The sequence below is a fragment of the Scardinius erythrophthalmus genome, assembly GCF_964197995.2.
Source record: "Scardinius erythrophthalmus genome assembly, chromosome: 13".
In the NCBI taxonomy this organism is placed as follows: domain Eukaryota; kingdom Metazoa; phylum Chordata; class Actinopteri; order Cypriniformes; family Leuciscidae; genus Scardinius; species Scardinius erythrophthalmus.
In genome coordinates, this window is record NC_138233.1 from 31,993,450 (window position 1) to 32,018,995 (window position 25,546).

Here is a 25,546-nt window from a genome sequence, read left to right on the forward strand (position 1 = left end):
CCAGAGGAATGCAATATCAGAGGAACAGCAGGTCGCTGGATGACTGGCACATTGCCCAGGAACAAACGGGCGTCCTAATGTTTGGGGGGGGTGTTTAAGCATGTGTGTTCTCTATAAAGAAAAACTGGCCTCACTGTCTCACTATAATAATAATAATAATAATAATAATAATACATTTTCATATTTTAAGTAACTGGTTTGCTCACATTTCCATGCAGTAGACTTTTTTTTAAATGTTTTAATTTTTCTTATAAATGTTAAAGTGTCTCAGGGCTTTCAAAACTGTATTGAAGCAGTTTGTAAGCAATGTATATCCAGAGCAGTTGTATGCAGTTCACTCTGTGACATCACTAGAACAGAATAGAACCAGGGCAGAGCTGGTGAGACGGACCAGGGAGGCTACAGCTGAACAGGAACCCCAGCAATCGGCCAGGGCGAAAAAGTAGGGATGCAGGACCCAGATCACGGACTGGAACGGACTCTGGAGGATCGCAGACTGGAACAGACTCTGGAGGATCGCGGACTGGAATGGCCTCTTGAGGATCATTGAATGGAGCAGGCTCTGAGGATGCTGGAACGGACTCTGGAGGATCATGGACTGGAGCAGACTCTGGAGGATCACGGATTGGAACGGACACTGGAGAAGGCTCTGGATTCGAAAACCACGCTCCGCAACACAAAGCCGCACACAAAGACGAGACGATACATGAGTTGTCACAAAACAAAAAAGTGACAGAACCCTGACATACCTTGTATAAGTATTATGATATGACTTTTAATTAACCCCTCAGTTAAAATGTTTGATATGAGCAAAATCTTAAATTCTGTCATTTATATGTGTAATTAATCATGGCAGTGATGCACATCACCAAATACCAATTTGGCTTGTCACTATACCAAATTGTTATTAATTGAACAAAACCTAACAGATTTCCATATCACTCACGTGAAGGCATCACAAACACAGATAATCCTGTTTGAGTGGAGAAATCAATGTTTCAAATAAATCCAATAGGATTTTAAAAGTAATGCTGGGGCCACACCAAAAGATATTTAAAATCTTATAAGATTTTCAAAATATGAGAGACCACAAACATGAGGACAAAAAATCCTAGATTTAACAGTTTTGCTACTATAGTGTGTGGTGTATCATATAGTCTGTGAAGAAGACAACACAACACACGAACAGATTTTCAACCAGAGTCTCTACTGTGAGTGTGAACACAGGAAAATCTCGCAAAATCTCTCAAGAATTCTGAACAAACATGGCGGACGATAGGCAGGAAGAAATTGCTATGAAATTGTCAACTCTATTGTGGTATGTTTTACAGAACACGTTGTATAAACACTTGTGCTGTTGCCACAAATAGACAAGCTGATCCTCCATCTCTGATGTCCATATCCATTTCACTCTGTGCTGCGCCATGACTGCAGTTGTTATGCTTCCGCCTTCTGTCAGCTCGCTTTCTGGATTGGGTATTGTTTCGTTCCACCTGACAATCAACAGAGTATGTGCGCGTTTGTCCTCGGGGTTCCCCCCACACCCCGATTGATTTCTGAGTGTAAATATTCAACATGTTCAACACCGCGATCGGGTGGTTCGATGTTGTTCCGAGCAGGTTAACACACTCATAACACACCTCACACCACAGGAAAATCTGATAAGATAGACTGTTGAACAATCAAGATAATCGGGACTTCACTTAGGAATGTCGGAAGGGGAGAAATCAGCCTGAATATCTTGTGGTGTGGCCCCAGCATTAGGTCATGTCTGAGAGTGTCTTTATGTGGGTGCATTTCTCTACAAAAGAGGGGCCTGGCAGAAAAAGTTTGAGAGCCACTGCTCTTGAGCTAGTGCCATTTAATATGCTGATATCTCACAGGGCATGTCTTGTTGGCCCAAATTCACCAACACAATAGAAAGCTGGTCTTCAAAGAGCTTCTGGATAAAAGGACTGTTTCTGCTCGTTAAAGTTCATTATGGTTACCACCTAATTGTGGTTACACCCGTTTAAATGTCAAAACTAGGGTTTTCTGGTTGATGCTCTGCATGGAATGAAGGGTGGTGAACAACTCACTGTAGCTGTTGTTGTTTCTGGCCGCCGGCATTTTGTCAGTCAAAAATAGTCGATCCCCGAATGCGAATGAACTGACTCTCATAGGAGGAAATGTCATGAAGTTGTAATTTCAATGAAAAGCATGATAACTTATATATGATAATAATAAACAAGGGGTTTCATTCAATATATCAATATATAAGGATAAATCAATATATAAGTTCATTTGCATTCGGAGATCGACTATTTTTGACTGACAAAATGCCGGTGGCTGGAAACAACAACAGCTACAGTGAATTGTTCAAAACCTTTCTTTTTAGTAAACTCTTTGTACACAAACAATGTTCTCAATGCTCGAGTTCATGTGTAGAGCCCCTGGTGATACTTTGAGCAAAGTTTCATGTTGTGTCAAGTCTTCTTAGTGTTTTAAAAATAGCGATTTTGATGCTATCATAGTAGGTGCCCCAAGCACTCCCATTCAAAAGGCAATTTGACTGAAAACGAAAATACGGTCAATCTTAAAAGTGGCGTTTCCATCATAATTATGCTTTTAAACGAAAGTTTGCCTCGGGTAGATTCACAAAAAGACCCTAGGTTGCATTTTGGCGAGAGTTACACTTTAAGGCAAAGTGGCATGATGCCATTCTGCAGACTACTATTAATAATAGATAAGATACTTGCTGGGCTGTCAATATCAACACCTTCCTTAAAGTCCGCGTGAACCGGAAGTTGCAAATGACTTTTCTCCAGTGTTGTGACGTATTTCCCAGTGAAAAGGAATATTGAACAGAGGGCAGGGTTTTACTCCAGCGCTCCTCCTCTCCATCTCTCACTCATAGCAGACTAACGGTTTGAGGGGAGTGGTTAAGCGTTTCCCAACCCAAGCCATCAAACCTATATCATCAGAGAAGGAACGCCATTCCAGACCGGAAGTAACTTTTCAGACTTTGATTAAAGATTACGACGGCAAACAATTTTTTTCTGTGTATTAACTTGCACGGATTAATTTTTCACCACAAGACTAGTAATATGCGCTAACAAAGTAAATAGGGTCAATTTTGATTTCAGTTGGACTTTAAGAATGGACAGCACAGCTGCATCAGAGGGACAGGATGATCGCTTTAAGTGGAGAATGACATCTCTAATGTCAGAGAGTGACACCAGTTCAAACTGATTAAAAGAATACATTCCAGGTAAAACTGTAAGCACTGAGTTAGCAACCATAGATGAAAAACTTGCTCTGATCCCATTTATTTTCTCAACAAAAAACTTCAAAAATAAATCGCACGTTGCCGATGATGAAGTAAAGCTAGGTTTTGAACTTGGACAAAGCAGTCTATTTATAATGGCAAAAAGCTCAGGTGGTGGGTTTTTTAGCAATCATATCAGACAAGTAACTTGCTCTATAATATTTCACAGCTTTTTGGTATTTTGTCAGACTTTCCCTTAAAGGGGTCATATAATGCCATTTTTGTACAAGCTAATATGATTCTTTAGGGTCTAAATTAAAAGTTTGTAATATACTTTAATTAAAAATTCTCATTAGTATTGTAAGAAAACACTAATTTTACCTGGTCAAAAACAGTGCATGTGTCTTTAAATGATAATGAGCTTTGCTCACCCCGCCCCTCTGTTCTGTGTGTACTGCGTACACAGTTTTAATAACACAATAACCATAACGCGTTGTTCATTATAAACGTGGGATTATGAATTATATTGAGAACGTCGTACATAATGTACCCTGAATGTAAACAGCCGCATTTGCAAAGATTAATATAAATATTAATAAATAATAAAACGTTAATAAAACGTTACACTCACTTCTTCTTCTGGAGGTGCAGCAGGAACACGAATAGTTGGTACCGATCCTTTTTTCAGGAGCAGCTTCTTAGCAAAACCAGCTTTATACTGACCCTCGTTTGTAAAGCAGTCTGGTGTGTGAAATGATTTGTGCAAGTACATGAAAGCATTGAAGTTGATCGTGGGGAATATTCCCTTCGAAAACAAACTCAGCCACTGTGTCTTCAGCGGTTCGGATTTAGGAACATCAAAAAGACTGCTGTGTTCGTTATTACACCCAAGAACAGAACACCACAATCGCTTAGATGCCATTCTGCTCATAGACAGAGCTCCAACCATGTCTGTAATTTATCTCAAAACATCTAGTGTTAATTCGATCTCAAACAGTTTAATTAAAATAAGTTATTTATCCATATATCGCGGACTGGAACGGACTCTGGAGGATCGCGGACTGGAACGGACACTGGAGGATCGTGGACTGGAACGGACTCTGGGGGATCGCGGACTGGAACGGACACTGGAGGATCGCGGACTGGAACGAACTCTGGAGGATCGCGGACTGGAACGGACTCTGGAGGATCGCGGACTGGAATGGCCTCTGGAGGATCATTGAATAGAGCAGGCTCTGAGGATGCTGGAACGGACTCTGGAGGATCGTGGACTGGAACAGACTCTGGAGGATGACGGACTGGAACGGACACTGGAGCAGGCTCTGAGGATACCGGAGCGGGCTTCGGCTACGGGACTGGAGTGGACTCTGGAGGATCGCGGACAGGAACGGACTCTGGAGGATGGCGGACTGGAATGGCCTCTGGAAGATCGTTGAATGGAGCAGGCTCTGAGGATGCTGGAACGGATTTTGGAGTATCGTGGACTGGAGCGAACTCTGGAGGATCACGGACTGGAGGGGACACTGGAGCAGGCTCTGAGGATACCGGAGCGGGCTTCGGCTCCGGGACTGGAGTGGACTCTGGAGGACCGCGGACAGGAACGGACTCTGGAGGATGGCGGACTGGAATGGCCTCTGGAAGATCGTTGAATGGAGCAGGCTCTGAGGATGCTGGAACGGATTTTGGAGTATCGTGGACTGGAGCGAACTCTGGAGGATCACGGACTGGAGGGGACACTGGAGCAGGCTCTGAGGATACCGGAGCGGGCTCCGGCTCCGGGACTGGAGTGGACTCTGGAGGATCGCGGACTGGAATGGCCTCTGCAGGATCATTGAATGGAGCAGGCTCTGAGGATGCTGGAATGGACTTTGGAGGATCGTGGACTGGAGCGAACTTTGGAGGATCACGGGCTGGAATGGACTCTGGACAAGGCTCTGAGGATGCTTGAAGTGGACTCTGGAGGATCACGGACTGGAACGGACTCTGGACAAGGCTCTGAGGATGCTTGAAGCGGATGTTTTATTACGTGTGTGACATAATAAACCAACGTGGTTGAACAACCACTTTGCGACAGTATGGTTTCGGGAAACAGTCACGACTAGCAAGTTGATTTCTTCAACGATGCATCATACTATGGTAGTGAATCAACGAGTTACATCGTTGTACGGGAAACACACCCCTGATCGGCTCTTTGTTAGAACTTAGAAACAGTAAGAGGGCAGGACTTTTGTACAATCAATGGAGTGCCAACCACCAGAGTAACACCAAATCTGAGCGACTATGAAATGAGCTTGTTTAGCTTCATTCTCAGTCAGTCAAGCAGCTACAGTTGGCACACATGAGCAACACATCCTTGCTGATATTCAACAGAGCCAACAACCCTCACCACTTCAGACTGTGATCGTTTCAGTGAAGATCATCTGTCTCCATAGATTTAGCCTTACCCCAGTTGCCAGCCTCAGAGTGATATGGAAATGACCTAGGTATGACCCAGGCTGCCAAGCATTAAATTATGAGCAGCTGAGGTCTATACTGATTATATCCCAAGGTGGCTTACCTCATCTCACTGGTCTCAGCTGCTAAGGAGCAACAGAACCACTTTATCCACTTGTTTTGTCGTGACTTAAGGAATGCTGTTTCTGGGTCTAAGCCTTTCGCTTTACTTGGGAATACTATCTCAACAGCCGTTTATAAGCACTATTTATTTTTACTATATATTACACATTTAAGCTGTGCATTAAAAAAAACGTACAGTGTACATTACAGACTCACGGCATCCCAGACACAAATATTTTAACGATTTATAAAAGATTAATCACTTTCTGGCCATCTGGGATTTCGGTATGGAGATGATTTTTAGGTAGTATAACATCACATTGTGAGTGTATATTAGCACCGTTCATCGTTTTCTTTTGGCACCTGATTGAGTCATCAAAGTTTGGACCGGCAAGCGGTGACATGTGATGTCAGACTTAATGAGCAGATTAAGGAGGTTATGAGTATTTGATAAGTTAGCCTGTGCTCAACCTTCTGCTTGTTGGGAGTGGCTGAAATGTTAAAGCCCTTACTGGTACAGCACTGTATGTTCTACTGGAGGACATTCAGTAAACTGACAGATGTCATAGGCCTTAAAAATGACCACACAAAGGCATCTTAATAGGATAGGAAAACATGTTACACAGACTGGAATTTAGATGAGGCTTGCTTGAGATCTTAATTCCTACCTCTTATAAAGCTGTGAAGACAGCCTTTTTGCAGGTTTCAGACACAGCCAGTGACTTAAACCGGCTAAAAAAAATCAGCCTCTAATTTTTATGTGAATCTAAATAATCTGAATAGCTGAGAGTTTAAATGAATCAGAATTAAACTCTGTATACAAACTTAGTATACATGGTTTATATAAGTATGTAAAAAATCTCTGAAGAATCAGCATCAGCAACACTGCATCTGAAATCACAAACTGTCTGTGTAATAGATTTGAGAAATAACTTACCATTATTTTTAATTTTGTTTGTATGTTTTGTATTTTAAACATGTTTTTACATGTTCCTTAAAATATGGATGTGTAGTATGAACGGAACCTACCAGCAGCAGTTGCGCTGCCATTCACGACTCCTCTCCCATGGCCTCATGGGATAGTAAAGTGTCCAGTGGATGCGCAGTTCGGAATCTTCCTCACCTTACCATCCATATCTTTTGCCTACTGTTTTATGAATACTATAAATTAGTGTGAACATGTTGTTCATTTCACATACCACTTAATAGGGAAGTAGCATATTGAAATGAGGGGACATCCTCCATTAGACAACATCAGACTCCGGAACGGATGTGGAAACAAGACAAGATGAAAACTACAAAACAGAAACTTCAGAATTACAGTCCTGGGGGCATTCCTGTGACATTAACCCAGAATTGACTTAACTAATTGGAACTAATTGGAACCAATAACCACAAGTAAGCAATGTTTTAATCACAGAGTTAAGCATTAGAATTAATGTGTGTCCATTGTAAACACAGAAAGACATCCTGCACTGTCCTGAATCCAGGAGTCACCATAGAAAGCTATCTCATTGTCTATCCGTGACACCAAGTCGGCGGTAGGCTGTCGGGCAATGTTTGGCCATTTTTGAGCGTCGATCGGCTTAGTTTTATCAGTGTGTTCTGCACCATTGGCTCTAGTCGGATGACATTGTTTGTTTTTGGACCAATTCAGCATGTTGAATTAGCATCAGGCAGTCTGTGAGAGAGAGAACTCTGACTGGCTGTCCATCTTAGTAAAAGTATAAAATGAGAATAAAAGTGAAAGTGATGAAGCGAGAAAAGAAGTCAAGACAGTACAGACAGAAAGCTGTTTTAATTTTACGTCAACTTACCTTTGCATTCAAATGCACAAATATTTTCATAATAACATGAGCCAACTGGAATGAAAAAAAAAAAGTGATCAGCGTGATTGATATTCAAAATGGTAAGCAAGCGCTGCTTTGTTTATGTTTTGTATACCTGCAGTACTAGTTTAGGTTTTCCTTGTAGAATTTAAAACATAGACTATTGATACCTGCTGATATAGACAGATATTTACTTATACGCAGGCGCAGAACGCACATGCTAGTTGACAGTCACCTTTAGTCCTTTTGGTGTGTTAAAGCGCAGTTTTTTGGCCGAGATACAGCCGACGAAAGACAACATCATAGCCAGCTTTCCTAGCCGCTAGTTCTTTGACGTCGGCTTGGTGTGTCCCGGGCTTTAACTGGCCTGGCAAATGTAGAGTTGGCTTGATTGCTTCAGAGTTGCTCATTTAAATGTCAATGACAGGCTGGGCGATATGCGTTTAATCTAATCTAATAAAAAAGCTAATCTGAGAGAAATAATCTGGGTCACATACTGGAGACACAATTTTATTTTCTTTGGAAGGAAAGCATAGTCATGTACTAGTCATGCTATCCCAGTCTTGTACAGGACTTGTGCACTGTAAATAAAATTTTTAGTTGACTTTACTTAATGTCCAACGATTTGTTAAATTTAACTGTAAAAATCTTGGCCAAGTTGTTTAAACGGAATCTTATCAGATTTCGGTTGTGTTACACGACTGAAGACAGGCAGATGAAGAAAGTTCTAAGATATTTATAAATAGAGATATTTAATAAGAGTCCACAAAATAAACACAGAGTTGCTGTAGACTGGACCCTGAACTGCAAAGGAGGAACTTAAGTACACATCTAAACAAGGCTAATTAATAAAACACATCTGAACCAAACAAACTTATAATGTCAGTTGTAACACTCAGCCCAATCGGTTGAGTTACAAGAGTGGTCAGATTAAACTGAGAGGTTGGGAGTGGTTAAAAAGATGACGAACAACAGAAATAGAATCAATAACTAAAGTGTATTTACAATGCTCACATGAAACTTAAAATAGCACAGTAAAACCAGGAAACCTCAGTCTGTTAAAAGCATAGAGTCCATAACATATCCTAAAACCACAATGAAGTGCAATTTCTGGAAAGGGAAGTCCTCAAAAGGTAACAGTCCAGGCTCTTGGTGATCAACCCCCGGTAGTTGGTCCCAGTATAGGTCATAAACCCTGCCCTCCCCATGTAGTCTAATGGAAATGGAAACTAAACAATCAAATTACACTTCAAATAATTTTTTTCTGAAGATGTTTTAAATCATTTTAGGCAGTTTTTATCATGCTGATGTAAGTTTAAGTGTTCTTTTTTTACATAAGTTTGGTCTTAGTTATTTGATGATATAAAAACGGGAATGTGACGTCATGATTGACAAGTGAGATTGACAGCTTCTTTGAGCGAAGTAGTCACTGAGGCACCAACAGACTTTTTTGGGGATTTTTTTGGAGGAGATTGGAGCTTCAGCTTTAATTTCTACATGTCCATAACAGTTTATTTCACACTGACATAATGTGTTGTTCTGAAGTAAACTGTACTAACGGTTTCTGCGGGAGTGAGGTCAGGACCTTGATGCCTCCACTTCACGCTCACTACTGCGCAGACTTGGGTCCCACGTTCACTACTGCGCAGAGTCAGGTCCCATCATGTGATCACTTACATGACATGAAAAACATGAAAAAAACTAATATTTATAAAATCATTAATATGTATAGATTAATATATATAGCCAAGATGGTGTAGTGGCTGACGGCAGCTGGGGGACGACTTCAGGAGACAAGGCCAATGAACCCATAGGCACAGACGGAGGGCTGATGGAATTGAGCGACAATGCTGGCACTAGAGACCTAGGCGATGCTGCGGCAACGAGCGGAGGCGGAGCCAGAGTACCCGAGGGCTGAGGCGGAGCCGGTGTGACGGAGGACAGAGGCGACGCCGAAGGGAAGGAGGAGCGCGCTGCAGCCGTAGGGGTGGAGGAACGGAGCACAGTGTACGGCCCACAAGTCTGTGGCGTCAGAGTGACGACCGATCAAGGGGAAGCCGGTAAGACAAGGGAACCCAGTGGAGCCGCAAGACTGAGGGTATCTAGGTGGGAGGAGCAGGTCGAGATGGAGCGAAGGGATCAGAGGCTGAAGACGGAGCCACAGGATCCACTCGCTCAGGTGCTGATGGAGGTTGCTTCACCTGAGGCTCAACGTCATAGCAGGGCGTCCTTAGAGATGACGAAGGACTGCAAACCTCCAGCAGAGGCGGGGATGGAGGACTGGATGAGCTCTGCAGTGATGATGACAGGTAGTCTTGACAAGATCAATAACGGTAATTCCAATTCCCAACAGGTTAATGAAACAGTCTCCGTGCTGTCTTTAAACAGCGATGATTCAGAACAGGAATAGATGCTCTCCAGACACCTGATGACGGCCTCCCTCCAGTCATGTCCTGTGGTGTCTGGGAGGTCTACGGGATGGTGATAGTTCACCCTGATTCAGAATAACGACTTCAGGGTCTCATCATCATAGGGGCAGGTGATGGCGATGAGGCAAATCCTCTCCAAATACTCCAGAAAATTTGCTGCATATTCCATTTTTAAGGTCCAGTCTTCTGTTACAAATCTGTAGCGCAAACTGAAGAGATGAAGATGAAGATGAAGATGAAGATGAAGATGAAGATGAAGATGAAGATGAGCACACAGAGTAGCTGCAATCGTATGTAACATAAATGTAAAATGGACCCTGAACTTAAGTACTTACCCAAACAAGGCTAATTAATTAAACACAGCTGAACCAAACAAACTTATAATGACGGTGACCATGGAAACAAAGAAGGAGCGGGAAAATTAACAAAGGAAGACAGAAAATTAGTGAATACAAACTAAAAGTCCATGAATACTAAAACAAACTGAACATAACCGTGACAGGCTGTGGGATTTGATCAAATCTTGAAAATGGGTTGTTTAAAAGAAAAAAGAGTTCTGAAATTGGATTTGATCACAAAATCCAATCCTAGATTTGATCTTTTTAGTAAGATTAAGATGCATTTGATAAAAAGACAAAAACAGGATGATCCTCATCAACAATGTATAAACATTTCCATTTTACATGTCAGCTCAATAAACAAACTAATCATTGATCATCATAAAGTCATTTTCCCTGTATATTGATGACAATCATCAGAGATTAACCACTTAAAGGTCGTTTTTAACAACTGCATCCCTTTCCTCACGTCCAGTCATTCCTTCTTTCTGATAGAACACTGAAAGATAGGCTGGGTTTTCAACAGGCTCAGGTACTGTACATCATAACTGTTATCACAGAGAGGGACATTGTGCCTGGTAGTGATGTTGTCGAGGACAATACAGGAAAGTATTATGTTGCATACTTTTCCTGGTTTCACTTGCAAGTTGCAAAGCACCTCTTTAGAACTCCATTAAAATGCCCAATTGCACATCTTATTTTGCAATGAGCAGTGTTGGAATCGTGCCCGCTTAGCTATGTTTTCTGCAAGGTAGAAGTGGATAGATACTGTCTCCTATGCCATTCAGTCAGAATAATATCATGCTATAGAGCACTCTCCTTCAAGATACGTGCATCATGACATGGACAGACCCAGGCCACTTCACGATGCAGAGTGGATGATGAAGTCAGCGTCACCCACAAGTTGGATGTTGATGCTGTGCCTTCCCTACCGGTTGACATACTCCCACTCCCTCTCATGAGGTGCTTGTATGTGCACATGAGTGCAGTCGATAACCCCAATAGTATTGGCCATGTTTTCTTAAAAAAAAACACAAAAAACAATCCTACACGTTTGGTGGATTTTGGACTGAGCAGGTTTGTAGGGGGTGGGGGGAGCCTTTAAAATTCAACTTTTTTAATTTTGTCAGAGGGAGAAAATGTCTGTCATGAAAACACATTGGTCAAGCTCAGGCTAGTATAACCTAATAATTCTGACCAAATATTTCACATTCACATTCTCTGTCCACCATGTTACATGACATTTTTACTATGCAATTTTGTGTGTGTGTGTGTGTATGCAGCCTTTATTTCAATGGAAAGTTGAGAAAACATGATTGAGGACATGGCAATTTCTTGGTACTAATGGTACTAATCATTATGGATTTGTGTTAATTGGGTACATCTATACATGAAAAAAACTATGTTGCATGAAAGTTGCAGTTTTGTTTCATGGGGATGCAAAATCCTGTAGGAATGACCCTCCTACAAATGGCATTGGCTATGGGCAATATTTGCCATGTCAGTGCCTCTCTCTAAAAAAGGCTGAATAATATGGCTGTGCTGATGTGCTTTGACTTCTATTTAATTAAAACAATCATGCTCAAAGCCTATAATATCCCATGTTCTCTACACCAAAGAGGTGGAACCATGACTCAAAACAACCTAATTTCTAGTGGAGGGTGTAAGATGCCATTATGCTTCAATAGAATATTAACTTAGGGTGGTGAAGTGACAAACAAAAGAAAATTTGAAATCACCCAAAATGTGAATGCAATAGAGTCTGGACAGAAGAGGATGGTGGAGCAAGTGAAATTAAGATCTAATTTAGGGCAACGAATGACCATGCTGAAGTAAAAAACACCCACAACAAGCCCTTTAGAGAGGTGATTACACAGATATGGTTCTTGACATTATTGTTGGTGAAAACTCACAATCTCTGCATGGGATACAAGATGTTGTTAGGGACGGTGAGCCCAAGACTGTGGAAAAGTGAGTCAGTTCCTCCTGATGCAGAGGAAACATTTATTCTGGATCTCAGCCATGTTTTTGAGCAAGAAGGTGGATACTCAATGGTATCAATAGTTTTTGCAACAGGAGCTCAGAAAAGAGGCTTGAAGTGTTCGTTGGAAAGCAAGGGTGATGATGCCTATAAGCCACTTCTTAAATGAGAAACTGAGTGGAAGTACAGATTTGTCGGGCAAAGGAACAAAACACTCATAACAAACTACTGCAAATCAAAGCTATGAAATCTGATTTTAGCTGGTCTCTCCACAAACGAAGAACTCTGAATATTCTTTATTTTGTTAACAATTGGACATGATTTAAAATATGTGTTCAAAGTATGCACATTGTACTTGTGAGTAATGTATATTTGTTTGTTTTATTTATTTGTTGAGGGTCTGACTGCTTAAAAAAATAATACCCCTAATAACCTTGCCTAACCTAACAGAAATATATTATAATAATTAAAAATAAGACTAGGTCAACAATCTTGTAAACAGTTTTAAACTTTGTGAAAAAAACTTTGTAGCTACTGAGATGTAGATTTTGCGACAACATGCTCCCGAATATATTAATCTAGGAGGTAATAATATTATTATTTTTTTTTTTTTTTAAGTTTATTATGCATTACTGCCTTCAAACGTTACGTTTTAACAAAGGCTGATTGTAGCCTATTAAGTGCGACAAGATCGTAATTATTATGATATTATTGTTATTATGATACTATCATTTGAAAAACTGTCGAGAGAATGCTTTCATTGGTAATCTGTCAGGTCCTCTTGAGGGTTTATTTTGGGCGGTCTCTCGGCGCTGACTTATCTCACCAACAGGGGCTTCTGTGTTAACTGAGGCTGAATAAACACAGATGAACTGTCGAGCACATTCACAAAAATGTCCTGGCAATGTCTGCCTGACTTCACGGGACTCTTCGACACCACAGGAGAAGCACGTCACCTCAAAAATACACTGACATGGAGTTTTAAACAAGCGAAGCAGACATGCTCGTCCTAGAAGACTTGACTGGAGCTGACAGAGCGCTGGTTTGACACTTACAGCGTGCTTTGTGTATCACCTCTCAACAACATTTGTTCCTTTCATTTTTTTATTTTTATTTTTTATCGGACTTTTAGTCAGGGTGGACATCCGATATGAAGAATCCACATCTAAACGGTCATTGCAAGATCCTAAACACGGTATCAGGAGACAAGAAATTTAAACGGAAATCACGAGATCCAATTAAGCGTGTCAGTGAAGATCATTTGCCTTACTTCAAACTGTATAAGAACTCGCATCTAATGCCAGAGACACTGGGAGACGCTTGTCCAAAAGAGACGCACGCTTCGGAAATCGACGAGGCGAGTGTCGGAAACGAAATTTTAAATACTGCCATAGATATGAGGATTAACACCGTGATTTCTGGAGAGATACCTGACTCGAAGCTAAGATCCATCTCCGAGAAGGCTGTCAATTGCAAAATTGCTCAAACAAACTCGCATGTTTCGGCTTTGAGCGGTTCACAGGTTTATCCCTTGGAGCGTGTTGTGTTTTCTCCGCGCTCAGCCTCGCAGGCGCCTGACGCCAGCGGCAGAAGCGAGCGCGCGGAGTCTCCTAGGAGACGCGCTGGAGAGCCGTCGGGCGTCGTCACGGAGATCAAAGCCATTCAGCAGACGCGAAGACTACTGGCGAACGCGCGCGAGAGGACGCGCGTGCACACCATCAGTGCAGCCTTTGAGGCGCTCAGAAAGCAGGTAAAATCCCACAGGCAGCATTTCTTCAGTGCTAGATGAACTGCCACAGAATACACAAGGCTCTGCTTTTACGGAGACTAATGTAGCTAGAAGTGTAGAGGTCAATAGCTAATATCCCAAGTTTGCGAATAAAAACTATAAAAAGGAATGCAAATGTGTTTAGCTGTAAATAAACTTTATTTCACAAGACGACTTTTCAACAAAAGAAAAAAATTGTCCTATTGCCCCTAGTAAACAGTAGTTTTCATTTTTGCAGTTTTGATGTTACATAGCCTAATAGTGAATTATCCTATCAGCACAAACCAACATCTAAACTATGACAAAACTAAGAGTGATGGAGTCAGATCATCAATGAATAAACTGTTTTTTCAAGTTTAACTACTTGAGAAGATAGCCATGATCAAATAAATAACGGTTTAAACATTAAAGGGGTGAAATATTGCAGTAAACATCTCATTTGTTCTTGTGAATAAGACTTTTGATGAATTACTAAAGGATTAATTAGACTTTTTTGGCCTTGTGTCCTAAAAAGTTATTGTAATTATTGATTTTTATATTCACGGCCTGCTTTTTTTCACTTGACGACACTTTAATCTACTTTTACAGGTACCCTGCTACTCTTATGGGCAGAAGCTTTCCAAGCTGGCTATATTAAGAATAGCTTGCAACTACATACTGTCCCTTGCTCAGCTTGCCGACCTGGACTATTCGCCAGACCACCGCAATGTGAGCTTCAGAGAGTGTGTGGAGCAGTGCACTAGAACTCTGCAGGCCGAGGGTCGCTCCAAGAAAAGGAAGGTAAATAGTCAGTAGGGAAGAAGTTTTCCAGTATCTCATGAAGGGCTACTCTATAGGGCTCTTACATGATAAAACCAGGTGACAAACCTCATTTCCCACCTTTGATTTGCTCTTTAACATTTAACGGTCATACAGCGCAAGCATTTGCTAGTGGTTATTTGTATTATATTATTTTGGAAAAGAAAACAAACCCATGCCTTTAAGAAAGGCATGCTGCTCTCATGTGAACCATGACATTTGCCCAGCAAACTGTGAATAATTATAGACTGCTTAACAGAAGGATTCAGAACTGCATTCTGTATTCTTAGGCATATTATCAAAATAAAGATAATAGTAAACAAGGGAGAACATGTGTATGTGCATACATACCAATTAGAGAGAATCCCCCCCTTGCTTAATAATGATCCCATTAAATTAAATTATCATCAACTTTTGTCAGAGGCAGGACTGGGTGTTCCGCCAGCTTTTTCCTCCACTACGCTGAGAAAGCATCCCGGGCGAATAAATGGAGTGATTGATGTGTTTTTGCAGGGAGTTTTATGACACAGTCATCTATGTAGTCCCGATTTCCTGCAGTGTTATCCTATATCGACATGTGCGTTCCCTCTGTAATGATGGTCGTTGTGCTCATGGTTTGTGCACAGTTAACCATATATTTTACACGATACTTTCGTAGGAAAGAATGCAACTTTTTTTTTTATGACATTTATAATTAACAAATGAGCAGCTGTGAGAAATCGAATCAGTGGTGATGCTAATCGTTATAGGTTGCGCTTAATTTAGGCATGAAGGGTCTTCAGAAGCCCAACAGATTATGTGTGAAGGAAAGCAACCCTCCATCCCTATGTGAGCTAATACGTTCCTTCAGCAAAGCACACTGAAAAGGAAGCTGGTTGAGTGCACCTCCCCCTCCCCCCGTCAGAGCCAGACACCAGATGTTCGCAACACTAGTTGGGAAGTCCTGCTGGCGCCACTCAGGGCAGAGGGCAGAGGGAAGGCACGCGAGCTGGAGCCCAGAGAACTCGCTCACTACAGGAATTGGCACATTCCCCAGCGCGGTCTTGGCTGACTCCCCAGTTCTCCCTTGGCCATCTGTTCCAAAAAAACACTTTGAAATAAAAAAGCACCGATCATCACTCTCTTAGGATACGGCTCCAAAGAGCAGCTGTTACAGAGGCGAGGGGGAAACAGGAGGAGGGTTTGGAGGAGGGGCACCGTCCAAGAAAGAAATCCCTTTGTCAAGTAGAGCCAGTGAGTCTGAGGGGAAAAATGTTTTGGCAAAGCACAGCGATGAAAAGTGAACATGGAAATGTGCATGAGTGTTGCAATTCTGCAACATTTTTCAAAAAGTCCATTTAAAAACAATTACATATCTAGTCAGAATATTCAATATATTTTTTTTTCAGAATATTCTCTTTATATTTTTGACAACTAACTTTTTTTTTTTTTTCACAGGAATAAAATGAAGAATGTCTTCTGTGAATTTGGAGAAAGAAGGAACTCAATCCATTAACATGAAGACACTTTCCCCATGTGGAAAAAAAAAAAAAACATGTAATGTAATGAAAGTGTAAAGGTTTACACTGCACTATTGACTTTATACAGCTAACAGTGTCAAAAAGACAATCCCTGTCTAAGGTTCTAAATATGCGATTCTATAACTTTTGCACAGCACAAACATTTTTCAAAAAGATGATGTGAAATCAGTTTCATCTTCCAATGTTTGAGCAGTTACAGATTTAATTTTTTTTTTTTTTTTAGTTTGTTTTGCAGTGTTCTTATACAGTTGAACAAATACACTTAAAATAAAGGTTGTGTGTGTGTGTGTATATATATATATATATATATATATATATATATATATATATATATATATATATATATATATATATATACATTCTTTTTCGTAGTGGGAAGTTTAAATAATCTATACAACCCTTTTCCACTATAAATAATCTTTTGTGGAATGGAAAGGTTCCATGGATGTTAAAGGTTCTTCATGGAACCATCAGTGCCAATAAAGAACCTTTATTTTTAAGAGCGTAGTTACAAGTTCCAGTGCATATTCTGTCGAAAATGTCCTGCCATGTGCTAGATCAAGAAAGCACACATTTTCTTTTTCTTTTAATCCCATTTAATTATTTTTCATTTTACCAATTACATTATAAACACTGACATAAATGAAAGAATTATTTGAACACTAATCTCCTGTCCTCCACTTGATTTGTATTAACATTAACATTCTTGTAAACAGGAGCATATGCTTTATAAAATGTTCTGAGCTGTGGCTTTGTCAGCAAGTTGCTTATGTTAGTATGTATTTCATAAATTCATTTACTGTTAAAATACTCAACTATGTTGTACAAGAATTCATCTTCATTACTGAAGAAGTTCTTCTTTGGAGGCAGCAATAAGCAAGTGTTGGTGACCCGCCAAAAACATCAAACAAAACACCAAGAGGAATCAGATCTGAACATAGTGACCTGACATGTGTAGGATTCCTATATCAGACAGTTACAAACTCTTAACTTCTGCATCATCAAAACTTAATGAATGTTTTAGTTATGCCAAAGTCAGTATTATGTGTTTTTATATACATACATGCCAGAAACACATTAATCACTGCAATAATGATCCAATCATAGACTCACAAGTATTTACTTTTACTTATTTAAATTCAGAAGGTTACTTTTTTTTTTGACCAGGCAGTGTATATAATGTATTTAATTGTATGTTTTTGCTATGAATTAAAGTTTTACACTTTCTGTTCCACCAATGAGAAAATAAAATATTATTAAAAAATGGTTGTTGATTGATTAGTGTTTGATCAATGTGTTTATAAGTATTTTAACTACTAACACTTTGTTAACCAAGCATATTTTAATATTGTAGACAGCCCAAGGTCATCTTTTTGGACAGGTCACATGATAACTGATTTCAGTCATGAAACTCTACAGGTCAGCATAGTCTCGCCCGAGTCATTTGCTGCTCACTGCAGTGTGTTATGAGTTTTCTCTCTGGCACCTTCCTCCCCAGCACCACCTGTCTAGATCTGCTTCACGGGGAACGTACGCATACATGTAACAAGTATGTAACATATAGCAACATGTATGTGCATATTAGCAGTAGCAAGTCTTTTTACTTGCTCAGCAACTGCATAAGCAAATCTAGCCTGTCAAGACCAAACCTACTAGTCACTTTTATTATAATTTTCTTGTTCACTATGTTTTATTGACCTTTAAATTGATCTTTTAGTGGAAATTAAATATCTGAAATGACTGTTAAAATGATTGGAAATAACATGGGGAAGCGGGGTCAGAATATTACTGATGTTGTCTCATGTACAAGGAAAATGAGAGGTAAAATATAGAGCCACTTTTATTTCAAGGCATCTATAATCACATCAGCTGAAACTGAAAAAAGAGAGAGAAAGACACTATTTTAAGCAGCAGGTTTAAAAAAAAATTTCATAAGTTTCAGTTTTTTCATAATTTAAGCAACTTTGTTGTATGCTTTCCCTATTCAGAGTTCACGTAAATAGATACTTTCTTTCCTCTTTCAGTGCTTCTGTCCACCATGTCAAAATTTCACATTGTTCAAAAATGTCACTTCTTTCATTCAACTGACAACATTAAGAGACTGTAGTATAGGTCTTCTCAGACGAGCATAGATCTAAATGTTGCTGAAACCGAAAAATTGGCATATTTCCATCAGTGACTTTTATAAGATTACAGAAAAGATTTACAGGATACAGATTTCCCCCCCTCAAAGTCTCATGATTTGCCTCTCTAAACATGTACATAATTATAACAATCACAGTCGTTTTGGTTTCATTATATGATTTACAGTGCAACTTAAAGTTTAAAAATAATTTGTAATAATTTTATTATAAATGCCTTTCATAGTAAGACCAACACGTTAACAATCACATATACTTGTTTTACTTCCTACTGTTACCACAGAGTTTCTAAAAAGTGCGACATTTCCAAATCTGTCTCCAGCATTTGGTGAGAGCTGCATTATGAGACGTCCATCCTCATGCTAAACCTGGGCTCGAGCCTGTTCTAAAGGGTGTGTAACTCGCATCAGCTGGGGTAGCTCAGGGGTCAATGCTTGGCCCCCTCTTTTTCTATATACGCAAGATCACTGAACCCAGTCATGCAGGCACATACACATACTGAGCTTCAGGATTTTCCCCATCCCGGTTAGGGTGTGAGCTGGACATGTTGTTAAAACCAGTTTTCAACAAACAAATGATTAAATGGAGAAAAAGAATATGGCCATTATCACTAGCCATTTTCTATGAGAGGGAGAGTAGTTTAACTGACCTCTCACACCCATTCATAACCTACTTGCAAAAGTTGCTGTCTAGGCAAGGAAATAAACAGATGCATCAAAATGAAACCTTCTGATGGCATATTGGAGAAATGTGCTTGTGGTGAGCTGTAGTACTACTGAAACATGTATCTTTATACCCAAATCTCAGTCGTTTTTAAAAGCTTAGCTTAAATATGAGCTATAAATACAATGCTCATAAACTGCTGTTATGAGAGTATTCTCTCTTGAAACAGACCCAGAAACAGTTTTTGATGTCTCACAACAATGGATTATGCCTCAACAGATTATCCAAAATGCACAGTGGCACGCTTGGTGACCAACATCATACCCTTTTGTCTTCCCCCACAGGCTACCTCTAGCTACCTACAATACAAATGAATAAATCAAAATATTTCTTTAATTTATTTTGTATTTATTGCAATAATTTATGTATACAGCAGAAGACATAATTCATATCAATCATTACAAGCAACATGAGAGAAGAACTAACAATGTGTCTTATGTCTTAATATGGATTTTGACTTGATATATAGAGAAGTCACTCTATATATACAGTACTGTGCAAAAGTCTTAGACACATTATTATTTTCACCAAAAAAAAGAAAAGAAAAGGTTTTAAGCCAATTATTATTTTTTTGCTGTAGTCTGTGAGTTAGGAAATATCAGTTTGCATTCCTTTTGCCATTAATCGTTATAATCCAGTGAGATTTTTGTATGCAGAAGGAGTCTGACAACAGCCGGTATGTTCTGAACTCACCATCATCGAGTCTGTCTGTGAATACATGAAGAAACAGAAAAAACTGAGACAGACTAAATCCAGAGGAACTGTGGCAACGTCTCCAAAACACTTGAAGAAACCTTCCTGCTTGTGCATATGAAAGTCTCACTGATTATTACATCTAATGGCAAAAGGAATATTTGGAAATGCAGTCTTGAAAGAAAACGCTAACTTTAACCAGCCCAGATGCACAACAAAATAACATGCACATCAGGGGCTCTATTTTTAGAAAAAGATCGCTCATTTGTAGCTTATCCAGCACCTTCATTCACCGTCCTTCGGATGAGACGTTAATGAATGCCTCATTCATTAATTCATTCATGTCAAAGAAAAAGCCACATATAAATGATTGTGTGTGTGTGTTTAATTATTACTATTATTATAATATCAATAAAAGACCAATATTTGCAGGAAGACTAAAAACCATGCATGCCAACTAATGCAGTCCTTAGAGCTATTCTTTCAGCTCATTTCAGTTCCTTAAAATAGTGGCAGGAGCCAAAACTAAAACTAGTACATTAGAAACAAGATTTCAAGAAATTTCAGAAATCAATATTTCTCACTTGTCACATGTAGTGTGGGAGAGTCTGGTGACTTTTTGTGACCTCACATGAAGTATATAGCAAAGATGAATGTAGTTTCTCTTTACTAGGCTAGACATTTACTTGGCTGTTATGTGTATTTTATTTTTTACAACTGCACCATCTGTTGGAAGAGTACAGTTATTGCAGTGACAAATTATTACATGCATAATGATGTAAGAAATGTAGGCCTATTGTAAATGACAAATTTGAAACATAATCAGACAAAAAAAAACTTTGGTTAACAAACAAACAGCTTTAAATTAACAACAAAATGTTGTATTTTGGCAAAGCATCTTTTTTAAAACAAAAGACTAAAAATGGAAATTAAAAGTTTCACCTAAAATAGTCTCACAGTTTTAAGGTTCCTAAAACACTCAGCAGAACTTCATTAGTAGTTTTTTTTCCATTGATAAGAGTTTACAAGTTATTCCTCACTTGCATGAATTCTTACACGCATGCGCTGCTGTGAAAGCTTGGCCCGCTAAGGTGTTTGGTGGTAGAGAAGACATTTAGCTTGAACAGAAGCTGCAGTGTATCCCACCTGTGAGGTCAGTAATACTGCCTGAAGTTACCAGGCGTTTAAGAAAAACAGTCTCGGTCTGTACATTGTGCATGGCTTCCTTTAACATGGATGTCATAAGTCTGTCATCATAGTAATGAAGAGGAAACTCTTTCTGGCTGAGATTATAGCCAAAGCCTGCTAAGCTCACCTCATCACATAAGTACGTTGCCAGGTTGAGAGCAGAGACTCCTAAAGTAGGGACATTCTAGAAAGGGTATAAAAATATATATATAAAATATACTGTACATTACCAGTCAAAAGTTTTGGATTGGTAAGATCTTTAATGTTTTTAAAATAAGTCTCTTCTGCTCACCAAGGCTGCATTTATTTGATAAATAAACAGTAATATTGTGAAATATAATTACAATTTAAAACAGCTGTTTGCTATATGAATATATGGTAAACTAATTTATTCCTGTGATCAAAGCTGAATTTTCAGCATCATTACTCCAGTCTTCAGTGTCACATGATCCTTCAGAAATCATTCTAATATGATGCTCAAGAAACAGTTCTCTTTATTATCAATGTTGAAAACAGTTATTTACATCTTTATTTCAGGATTCTTTGATGAATAGAAAGTTCAAAAGCATTTATCTGAAATAGAAAGCTTTTGTAACATTAAACACTACAGTTCAAAAGTTTGGCGTCAGTACAAATTTGTATTTTATTTTTTTGGGGAAAGAAATAAAAGAAATCAATACTTTTATTCATCAAGGATGAATCCTGAAAAAAAAAAAATACACAACTGTTTTCAACATTGATAATAATAATTATATTTATATAATTAATAATTAATAATTAATTAGAATTATATATATTCAGCTTAATACAGGAATAAATTACATTTTAAAATATATTAAAATAGAAAACAGTCATTTTAAATTGTCATAATAATTAACAATATTACTGTTTTTGTCATTGTTGTATTTTTAATCAAATAAATGCAGCCTTGGTGAGCAGAAAAGACTTCTTTTAAAAATCTTATCGATTCAAATCTTTTGACTGGTAGAGTATATCAATTTTTTTCTCCAATAAAACAAGTGAAAAGGAACTCACCTGGTCCCAGCCCCAGAGCCGTTCTTTAGCATTGGGATAGTGAAGTAGATCCGATGACGTCTCCCTAATAATCTCCGGATTCAGGAGACGGAACTGGGAGGCCTTGATTGGAACACTCACTGGCACATTCTGCCAGAAAAACAGCCAGTCCCACAGCGACTGAAAAGTTCAAACTTGATGTTCAGACTGTATTGAGCAAGACTTTAAAAGGCAATAATTTAAACAAGTACTCACAATGGATGTCTTGGTGATCATCGCACGAAGCCAGTGGAAGTCCACAGACTTATAGATCACAGCCACATATTTGAGCTCTGAATCCATGTCTTCCCAAACCTTAGGGCAGCTTTCAGGGTAACTCATCCTGATGGAGGTGCGGTTCCCAACATCTGCACTGAAATCTTGGACAGGAGCATTGTTCAGTCTGCATAGAAAAGTTCCTCTGCTCTTTTAAATATTTACAATCAAACATTTGGTAAGTGCGGAACTCAGTAATAGGACCTAAAATGGGTTAGAACACAGGACTTGAGAAAACTATGAGAAATACAAGTAATACAAAAAAATGCACATGAAGCCGCTTGCAGTGGCTACTAGGAGTGGGACTCACCAAAGGCACAATGATACGATATTATCATGATTCTATACAATGCAAACAATATATTATAACAATATAATAGTTATTATATATGATATATTAAAATAAATAATAACATTATAATAACTTGGACGCTAGATGGTGCTATGGGGTTATTTTCGTTATGAAACAAGCCCCTACACAATAACACAAGACAGTTTAATTTTAAAGTTGCAATAAGTGATTCTCTACAGAAACATTTTTGTTATGCTGGTTGAAAGTCTCCTCATATCCTGATAGCAATCACTATGTTAATTAGTCATTTAGTATTTTTCTAAATATATCTTGTCTATAAAAGGCGTAGGACCGAATGAAATGTGTTCCCTATGGCGTTTATGTGTGCTGTGCAGACAGAGCAAGAGTGGCAGGCAAACAGTGGCAGGCAAAAGCAACCGCCTTTTGCAAGACAAAAGTTTTATAAAATTTTACATTTGCATTTACATTTATACATTTAGCAGACGCTTTTATCCAAAGCGACTTACAAGGTACACATTTTTACATTCTTATCAGTTCCTGCTTTCCCTGGGAATCGAACTCATGACCTTGGCATTGCAAGCTCCAACGCCCTACTGTTTGAGCTACAGGATTTTCAAAAATAAAATAAAATCACAAGAGGGTATTACTGATGTATTTTAAAGGTTATCATAGAATAAAACGCGAAAATATCTTGAGTTCCTGTGATGGATTTTTTTCATAAATAAAATAGTAAACTGTACTTTAAACTAATCATTATTCTAATATCTAACCTTACTTATTTAGGCCTAACATTCTAACATTTGAACAAAATGTACTCTGTGTCTGAATCATGTCCGGATATAGCAAAAGGGGAAATGAAACTACACGTAGCCTATGTCTAGTTTTATGAACTCGCAACTTTGAATAACAAAGTGAAGCAATCAAGAAAACAGAGTTTGCTTCTCCCTAGTACCAGAAGGGTTTGTATATGAAGAACCAATCAAATTTTAGAGAAATTATGTAATGTATCATGTCACTTTGCCATGCTCCTTTTCAATAAAAACTGTTGTATTCTTTTTGCTGGTGAAATTTGAAATCAATCTGAGATCCTCTGGCCGTGATTAAAGCATTAAGTCGGAGGTTCGAAGACGATCAGATACCGTTGTAGAGCCAACCGTAGTCAGCGGGTCAACCATGACCCGCCAGGCAGCAAGCAGGAAACCACAAGTTTTTGGGTTCTGGGGTTAGATTGCGGTCAGGTAACTATAATTCTTAGGCATTCCCTACAGACTTTATTTCAAGCATTCAACCAAAAACCCATTAAAAAAAAAAAAACTTTGGCTGTGTCCGAAATCGCCTGTATACCCTTGAACAGGATAACTTTTTGAGGGGACAGCCAATTGTAGTGGTGTCCGAAACCATAGTGGACGTTAGAGCACACTCATTCAATCCCACAATGCACTGCAATAATGATTGTACAACTGGGCCGTGTTCGAAATTGCCCCCTATACCCTCAATCACAATTCCCTACTTTACTCCACTAACATAGTTCACTCGAAGGAGTGAATGAAAACAAGTGAGTGAATTCGGACACTGAGTGCGCCGGAAGAGCTGCCGCTTTTGCATAGTTTGTGCTTAGGGAACTGGCAGCTCCAATAGTGATGAAAAGATTTATCTTGAACTCTGCCATGGAAACTAGCCTTAATTAAACCTTAATTAAACTGTTCAATAATCAGGTATTTATAGCTGTATGAATGATATTATGTTGTACCCACATTAGACCAGCAGTTTGGAAAATGTATGGATGACTGATTCAGCTGCAGGCGACACCATCTGGTCAGACGCAGGGATTCATTCTGCGTGACCCTCACAATGCATTATGGGTATTCTCTAGCCGTTGAGCGAACATCGGTTGTACACTCGTTATTGTGGTGCATTATGGGATTGAATGAGTGCACTCGATAATGCTCACTATGGATTCGGACACCACAACAAATGGCTATCCCCCACTCTCTATATAAGGATGAATTTATGTTTCTCACTTAATTAAGGTTTATACATGTTAGTTTCAATGACAGAGTTCAAGATAATCTTTTCATCACTACTGGAACTGCCAGTTTTCTAAGTTTCAAATGATTATTAAACAGCAAGCACAAACTATGCAAAAGCTCTTACGGCACACTCAGTGTCCGAATTCAGTCACTCGTTTTCATTCACTCCTTCAAGTGGACTATATTAGTGGAGTAATGTAGGGAATGGTGAATGAGGGTATAGGGGGCGACTTTGAACACAGCCATTGACCTAAGGACGACGGAACCGGAAGTGCTAAAATGCTAACTCGGTTCAAGGTTTTGTCTACAAAAAATATGTCATTCCTCTATTGGTGTATACGCTTGAGGGAGGAACATGCCTTTATTGTATGCCATTATAAATGATAAAGTGGTTACACTTTATTTGAAAGTGTCATTGTTACAGTGTAATTATATATTTAAGTATTGAGTAATTTTGAGTAACTACATGTACTTACTATAGGGTTAAGGGTAGGATTGGGATTTGGCTGAGGGTTAGTTGTATGTAATTATGTATAATTTACTGTTTTACTATGGTAAGTACATGTTATTATGTAACAAGGACACTGTAAAATAAAGTGCCGATAAAGTGTGTGTGTGTATATATATATATATATATATATATATATATATATATATATATAT

At 39.0% G+C, this 25,546-nt stretch overlaps 2 protein-coding genes across 4 annotated transcripts in view; one reads left to right on the forward strand and one right to left on the reverse strand.

The window, feature by feature from the left end:
* Positions 1-13,222: 13,222 nt before the first annotated feature.
* Positions 13,223-16,524, forward strand: atoh8 (atonal bHLH transcription factor 8). Its single transcript, XM_081382152.1, has 3 exons — positions 13,223-14,130; positions 14,737-14,928; positions 16,384-16,524. Exons 1-3 carry the CDS (start codon positions 13,531-13,533, stop codon positions 16,387-16,389), a joined length of 798 nt encoding a protein of 265 aa, XP_081238278.1. The 5' UTR covers positions 13,223-13,530; the 3' UTR covers positions 16,390-16,524.
* Positions 16,525-19,685: 3,161 nt separating this feature from the next.
* The window catches only part of st3gal5 (ST3 beta-galactoside alpha-2,3-sialyltransferase 5), a 34,765-nt gene continuing 28,904 nt past the window's right edge, over positions 19,686-25,546 (reverse strand). For 2 of the 3 annotated variants that reach the window (XM_081383124.1, XM_081383123.1), the window contains exons 5-7: positions 22,481-22,667; positions 22,247-22,405; positions 19,686-21,395 (exon numbers count right to left, since the gene is read on the reverse strand). In XM_081383124.1, coding sequence (XP_081239250.1) covers positions 21,138-21,395; positions 22,247-22,405; positions 22,481-22,667 — 604 coding nt within the window. In that variant the 3' untranslated portion in view covers positions 19,686-21,137. The remainder of the gene's footprint in view (positions 21,396-22,246; positions 22,406-22,480; positions 22,668-25,546) is intronic. The other variant, XM_081383125.1, reaches the window with a different exon arrangement.